At 39.4% G+C, this 8,065-nt stretch overlaps 1 protein-coding gene across 1 annotated transcript; it reads right to left on the bottom strand.

Annotated features, from left to right (window-relative positions):
* Positions 1–2,753: 2,753 nt before the first annotated feature.
* LOC106092732 (farnesol dehydrogenase) lies at positions 2,754–3,694 on the bottom strand. Its single transcript, XM_013259648.2, has 2 exons — positions 3,106–3,694; positions 2,754–3,037 (listed from the first exon to the last, which is right to left on the bottom strand). The coding sequence occupies exons 1-2, from the start codon at positions 3,673–3,675 to the stop codon at positions 2,861–2,863; spliced, it is 747 nt and encodes a 248-aa protein (XP_013115102.2). The 5' UTR covers positions 3,676–3,694; the 3' UTR covers positions 2,754–2,860.
* Positions 3,695–8,065: the final 4,371 nt, after the last annotated feature.

The following is an 8,065-nucleotide window of genomic DNA, read 5'->3' as shown; positions in this document are numbered from 1 at the left end:
ATTAAGAATGGTGCAAATCGTTCTATAACCTGATATAGCTGTCATATAAACCGATCTTGGGTCTTGAATTTTTGAGCCTCTATAGTGCGCAATTCTTATCCGATTGGAATGAAATTTTGCATGACGTGTTTTGTTATAATATCCAACAACTATGCCAAGAATGGTTCAAATCGCTCTATAACCTGATATAGCTGTCATATAAACCGATCTTGGGTCTTGACTTCTTGAGCCTCTAGAGTGTGCAATTCTTGTCCGATTGGAATGAAATTTCGCACGACGTGTTTTGTCATGATATCCAACAACTATGCTAAGAATGGTGCAAATCGTTCTATAACCTGATATAGCTGTCATATAAACCGATCTTGGGTCTTGAATTTTTGAGCCTCTATAGTGCGCAACTCTTATCCGATTGGAATGAAATTTTGCACGACGTATTTTGTTATTATATCCAACAACTGTGCCAAGTATGGTGCAAATCGGTTCATAACCTGATATAGCTGCCATATAAACCGATCTTGGGTCTTGACTTCTTGAGCCTCTAGAGTGTGCAATTCTTGTCTGATTGAAATGAAATTTTGCACGACGTGTTTTGTCATGATATCCAACAACTATGCCAAGAATGGTTCAAATCGGTCTATAACCTGATATAGCTGCCATATAAACCGATCTTGGGTCTTGACTTCTTGAGCCTCTAGAGTGCGCAATCCTTATCCGATTGAAATGAAATTTTGCACGACGTATTTTGTTATTATATCCAACAACTGTGCCAAGTATGGTGCAAATCGGTTTATAACCTGATATAGCTGTCATATAAACCGATCTGGGATTTCGACTTCTTGATCCTCTAGAGGGCGCAATTCTTATCCGATTGGAATGAAATTTCGCACGACGTGTTTTGTCATGATATTCAACAGCTGTGTCAAGTATGGTTTAAATCGGTTTATAACCTGATATAGCTCCCATATAAACCGATCTGGGATTTCGACTTCTTGATCCTCTAGAGGGCGCAAGTATTATCCGATTTAGCTTAAATTTTGTACAATAGCTTCTCTTATGACCTTTAACATACCTGTTGAAAATGGCATGAATCGGCTTATAGCCTAATGCAGCTTCACTATAAACCGATCTCCCTATATGACTTCTTCAGCCCCTAACGTGCGCAATTATTACTAGATTTGGCTGAAAATTTACACAATGACTGCTACTATGATCTCCAATATGTACTTCAATTATGGTCCGAAATGAACCATTACTTGATATTGTTCCAATAACATAGCAATTCTTTTCTTTTATCCTTTCTTTGCTTAAAATGAGATACCGTGGCAAGAGCTCGACAAATGCGATCCATGGTGGAGGGTATATAAGAACTTCAGATTTGCGTCCTTTAGAGGCTCAAGAAGTAAAATAGAGAGCTCGTTTATATGGGAGCTATATCAGGCTATAGACCGGTTCAGACCATTTACACGTATGTTGGAAGCCATGGACGAATCCGTTGCACAAAATTTCAGCCAAATCGCATCATAATTGCGACCTCTAGCGGCTCAAGAAGTCAACATCCCAGATCGGTTTATATGGCAATTATAGCAGGTTATGATCCGATTTAAACCATATTGGGCACAGTTATTGAAAGTATTGTTTTTTATTATTGGGTTGCCCAAAAAGTAATTGCGGATTTTTTAAAAGAAAGTAAATGCATTTTTAATGAAGCTTAGAATGAACTTTAATCAAATATACTTTTCTTACACTTTTTTTCTAAAGCATGCTAAAAGTAACAGCTGATAACTGACAGAAGAAAGAATGCAATTACAGAGTCACAAGCTGTGAAAAAATTTGTCAACGTCGACTATATGAAAATTCCGCAATTACTTCTTGGGCAACCCAATAAAAAAAAACACGTCAAGCAAAATTTCAGCTAAATCGGATAAGAATTGAGCCCTCCAGAGGCTCAAGAAGTCAAGATTCAATATCGGATAACATGGCAGCTATGTGAGGTTATGAACCGATTCGAACCATACTTACCACATAAGTTGGAAATCATTGCCAAACACCTCGTGCTAAATTTTACACAAACCGGATAAGAACTGCGCCCTCTAGTGGCTCAAAAGTTCAAGATCCAATATCGGTTTAAATGGCAGCATGGAAACATGGACCGGTATGTCCGATTCACAATCCCAACCGACCTACACTAATAAGAAGTATTTGTGCAAAATTTCAAACTTCTAGCTTTACTCCTTTGAAAGTTACAGTAATTTCGAGAGATGAACAGATGGACGGACTGACGGACGGAAATGGCTAGATCAAATTAAAATGTCATGACGATCAAAAATATATATACTTTATGGGGTCTTAGACGAATTTTTCGAGGAGTAACAAACGGAATGACGAAGTAAGTATACCCCCATCCTATGGTGAAGGGTATAAAAATAGAACAAGTAAAAGCATGCCAAGTTCGTCCGGGATTCGGCCCGTTTCTCAAGTTCTTGAAATGACTTTATCAATATATATATGAGCTACATCAACTTATTGGCCAATTTGGACCATATTTGTTATGGCTGTTAGAAGTCATAGAAAAATATTACCTCCAAAATTTCAGGCGGATGCAGTGGGTACCCAAGATTTGGCCCGCCCGAACTTAGCACGCTTTTTCTTGTTTGAACTTAAAGGTTTTTAATTTTTTTTTAAAGAAAATTTCTTTAGAGAAATTTATAGACATTTTTTCCTATGAATCTCGGGAAAATTTTATTATATTTTGTAAGAAATTTTTGTTAAAAATTTCATTTAAGTTTTAGTCTGAGGAAGAAATTTTAGATTTCACTAAAATATGATCGGTTGTTAATATTCCACACAATTTTTCCCTTTTTTAAACAGCTTCACCCAGCGGCTTTAAAATAATTTCATGGACTTGCACATGCGGCGGTGTTGAAAGGGCATACATTATGGCAGCTGCAACATCTTTAGGTTCCAGAATGCAGTCACCCACTGCAGTTTTCAACTGTTCGGGTATCATTTCGGTAGCCACCAAACCAGGACTGATACTCTGATCAAGAAGAACATTTATTTAATAAATCAATTATCAAAGTTGAGTTATCTTTTTTTGTAACATACTGTAATTTTAATTTTGGTATCCAATCCTCTGAATTCCTGCCTTAGAATTTCCGTCATGGCTGTAACAGCATATTTCGAAGGACAATACATATTCAAATCGGGCAATGGTTTATTATGGAAAACCTTATGACCCAACACACTGTTGATCACAAAAACGTGACCTGCGACATTGCGCTCTCTCATCGATTGAAAAGCCTTTTGGGTGCAATGAACAATGCCCATAACATTTGTTTGTAATATCTGTTGCAGTTCCTGGACCTCCATGGTGAGCAATTGGCCCCATGCTGTGGTACCGGCACAATTTATCAAAACATCCACGCCACCAAATTTTTCTATGATTGTCTTGTATGTGGCATTTACACATTCTGCATCACAGACGTAGCAAGTTAGAGGAGTGAAACGACTTTGTTTTTCCTCAGGCAGCTGATTTCGAATTGCTTCCAATTTGTCAAGTCTTCTAGCCAAGCCAATCACCTGTAGCCCTTGTTGTACCAATTCTAAGGCAATGGCTGCACCAATACCCGAGCTGGCTCCCGTAACTACTGCCACCTTATCATGCCAACGCTCCATTGTCACTCAGCGTTGGTGCTTGTCGTCTAACTGTGGTGAAGCTCTATGAAAAACAAAATTCTTGAAATGTTTTTTTTAAGTTAAATAAGTGTTTAAACATTCTAGCAAATATTGAAAATATCAAAACAATACACAAAGTAATTAAAACAAGTAAGTTCGCCCGGGCCGAATCTTATATACCCTCTACCATGGATCGCATTTGTCGAGTTCTTTTCCCGGCATCTCTCCTAAGGCAAGAAAGGATATAAGAAAAGATTTGCTCTGCTATGAGAGTGATATCAAGATATGGTCCGGTTTGGACCACAATAAAATTATATGTTGGGGACCTGTGTAAAATGTCAGCCAATTAATATTCCGCCCTTTGGGGGCTCAAGAAGTAAACTAGAGAGATCGATTTATATGGGAGCTGTATCGGGCTATAGACCGATACAGACCTTAATAAACACGTATATTTATGGTCATGAGAGGATCTGTCGCACAAAATTTCAGGCAAATCGGATAATAATTGCGACCTCTAGAGGCTCAAGAAGTCAAGATCCCAGATCGGTTTATATGACAGCTATATCAGGTTATGAATCCATTTGAACCTTATTTGACACAGTTGTTGAAAGTAAGAATAAAATAGGTCATGCAAAATTTCAACCAATTCGGATAGGAATTGCGCCCCCTAGAAGCTCAAGAAGTCAAGTCCACAGAACTGTTTATATGACAGCTATATCAGGTTATGGACCGATTTAATCCATACTTGACACAGTTTCTGGATACCATAACAAAACACGTCGTGCAAAATTTCATTCCAATCGGATAAGAATTGCGCCCAATAGAGGCTCAAGAAGTCAAGACCCAAGATCGGTTTATATGAGAGCTACATCAGGTTATAGACCGATTTAAACCATACTTGGCACAGTTGTTGGACATAATAACAAAACACGTCGTGCAAAATTTCATTCCAATCGGATAAGAATTGCGCCCTCTAGAAGCTCAAGAAGTCAAGACCCAAGATCGGTTTATATGGCAGCTATATCAGGTTATGGACCGATTTAAACCATACTTGGCACAGTTGTTGGATATCATAACAAAGCACTTCGTGCAAAATTTCACTCCAATCGGATAAGAATTGCGCACTCTAGAGGCTCAAGAAGTCAAGACCCAAGATCGGTTTATATGGCAGCTATATCAAAATATAGACCGATATGGTCCATTTACAATACCCACTGACCTACACTAATAAGAAGTATTTGTGCAAAATTTCAAGCGGCTAGCTTTACTCCTTCGGAAGTTAGCATGATTTCGACAGACGGACGGACGGACGGACAGACAGACGGACGGACGGATGGACGGACGGACCAGCATGGTTATATCATATCCAAATTTCCTCGAAATCCGGTGATATTTTTAAACCCAAGAAGATTATTCGGTAGATCGATGGATCGGTAGATATATAGATTCTTTATGGGCTTAAACGTCATGACACCTCCAGTCAAATATGGATGATCTTGACCATACTATGCAAAGATATCAAAAATGTTCAAAATTTCCTAGCGATTGATTATTTTGTGGCATGCTTGTGACATTCTCGGTCTGTTAAGCACATTCTCTGCCTTTTTTTGTCTTCCCAATATAATTTTAGAAATGTTGTACCAACTCAAAATTGTTGTATGCTAGTGTAATGATAGGTATTGAAATACAGATAAAACTAATTATTTCCATTTGAAGACATGTGGGTAAACACAAGTGTTTAATCCAATTTCTATAGGCATTACTGTTTATATCTCTTATGTGTCAGCCATTTACGAGCGTACATAACAGGGCTCGAGTTTTTGAACCTTGAAAAAAAATATCAATATTCAAATTATTGGGTTGCCCAAAAAGTAATTGCAAATTTTTCATATAGTCGGCGTTGACAAATTTTTTTACAGCTTGTGACTCTGAGATTGCATTCTTTCTTCTGTCAGTTATCGGCTGTTACTTTTAGCTTGCTTTAGAAAAAAAGTGTAAAAAAGTTTATTTGATTAAATTTCATTCTAAGTTTTATTAAAAATGCATTTACTTTCTTTTAAAAAATCCGCAATTACTTTTTGGGCAACCCATAAATTGAATTAGAAATGAGAAATAGGTCGCAGAGTGATATGCAATTCAAAGGCAAGCTTTAAACAAATAACAAACGCGTTAACTTTAGTTGCGCCGGCATCTTCTTATATATAAAAATGAATTTGTGTTTGTTTGTCGGTTTGTTTGTTTGTATTTATGTTTGTGTGTTTGTTTGTTTGTGTGTTCCTCATAGACTCAAAAATGGCTGAACCGACTTTCTTGAAATTTTCACAGATGGTGCATAATTATTCCGTGGTGGAAAAAATGTACAACATTATTTGATATCTGAAGGGGGGCGGACCCTCCCCCTTGCCCTAATTTTCGGAAACGCACGATCTCGGAGATGGGTGGTGTGATTCAAACGAAATTTGAGGTGATCTCTTATAGTAACCTAAAAATAAAAATTTGGTAACCAAATTTTCGAAGGCGTAATAAGAATATATATATAGACCAATGTTGTCTTGGCATAGGCGGAGCGATAAGGACCACGTCCACAAGGGCACTGGAGACTATTCTAGATATCCGACCCATTGACATACAGACTAAGTGTGAGGCCACAGCCACTGCGGCTATGAGACTTAAGGCGATGGGGGGATGGGAGTAGCTCATACCATCGCAATATAATCGAGGCGACGATAGGAAACCTGGAAGGAAGGGAAGAGTTTTCCGATCGGATACCTGAGTTGAACCATGAAGTCGTGTGCGACACACTGCTGCCATCGGCACAGTCTTGAATTGACGGAACCCTAGTATTGCCATCTGGTAGATCATGTTACACGAATGGATCAAAGCTAGAGGACAGAGTGGGCCTGGGGTGTTTACATTGAGAATACAGAGACTGAGATCTGTTTTAGATTGCCAGACCATAATATGGTGCTGCAGATGGAGATCCGAGCCATCATGGAATGCGTGAAGTGGTGTGGTGCTAACGTGAGGACGACGAGTGTGAGCAACTATACGGACAGTAAAATTGTAATAAGGGCAATAACAACTAGGACGGTAAGGTCACGAAAAGTCTTTCTGTGTATAAAGGAGATTAACGCCTACTCTGAGGATGGCAAAATCCTCATCGTTTGGGTGCCGGGCCATAACGGAGTAAGGGGAAATGAAAGGGCAGACGATTGGGCGATGAAGGCCAGAGGACTGCCGTCAATAAACTTGGTTAACCCGAAGTCCGTGTCAAGGGAGTGGGCGACGAATGCGCATGCAACATTGTGGAACAGCGAAACGGTCGGTAGGATGGGGAAAATCCTATGGGGGGATCCAGATCGTGAAAAGACGAGGCTATTACCAGTAGAAGGGGGTCAGTATGGCTATTGGTATCATAACGGGACACATAGGACTACGAGCTCACTTAAGTAAAATCGGTGCGGCAAGTGATAGCATGTGTAGGGCATGCGAGGAAGATGATGAGACGCTGGAGCATTTCCTATATCATTTTCCGGCTTTTGCGTCCAACAGATACCGACATGACAGACATGAACCAACTTTGGGGTGTGGTATTGAAAACATTCAAGGATCTTGTAAGTAGCACGGAATTCCTAACTTAAAATTTTCTTTTTAGAGGTTATTTTGTAGTTTTTAGAGCGCACAACAAGCCGATTACTGGCTAAGGTGTATGTCCATAGTGGCATGGGGCGGATTAATATCTGCACCCTCTTTTCGATCTAACCTAACCCTAACCCAATAGACCAATTTCGACAATATGGGTCTCAAATGAAAGGCATTTAAGATTAGAAAACATATCTGGTATCCAATTGTCGGACGAAGTGCTTGGGGTACCACCCCAAACACTCCTAAATTAGACATATGTACCGCCCATAGCAATATGGGACTCGACTGAAAGGTATTTGCGAGTAGAATTCGATTGTGATATCCAAATGTGGGACCACGTTGCTAGGGGTCCCCTAGCACCCCCAAACAGGACTTATTTAGTGACCATGGAAATATGGGTCTTAAATAAAAGGTATTTGAGTGTAGAATTGGAATCTGATATCCAAATATGGGACCAAGTGTTTGGGGGCACCCTCTCCTCAAAAACCTCCTCCAAAGGGGACAAATTTACGTCAATAGCAATATGGGGCTCAAATGAAAGGTCTTTGGGAGTAAAGCACAAATCTGATATTAATATTCAGGAAAAAGTGTCTACAGGGTCACCTAACACCCATAACACCACCAAAAAAGGGCGTATTTGTTGACCATTGCAATAGACTCTGATACATATTTTCAGGGCCAAGTCACTGAGTGGCCGCCCCATCACCCAAAACACCTCCCAAACAGGACATATTTAGCGACCATT

Source organism: Stomoxys calcitrans, chromosome 4 (genome assembly GCF_963082655.1).
Source record: "Stomoxys calcitrans chromosome 4, idStoCalc2.1, whole genome shotgun sequence".
NCBI lineage: Eukaryota > Metazoa > Arthropoda > Insecta > Diptera > Muscidae > Stomoxys > Stomoxys calcitrans.
This window is presented reverse-complemented; position numbering and strand designations above follow the sequence as displayed.

Excerpts from the sequence above, each read along its gene's own strand:
- LOC106092732 (XM_013259648.2), bottom strand. The coding sequence starts at position 3,675 with ATGGAGCGTTGGCATGATAAGGTGGCAGTAGTTACGGGAGCCAGCTCG. Across the intron at positions 3,038-3,105 it reads ATACCAAAATTAAAATTACA|AGTATCAGTCCTGGTTTGGT; the intron begins GTATGTTACAAA and ends CTTCTTGATCAG.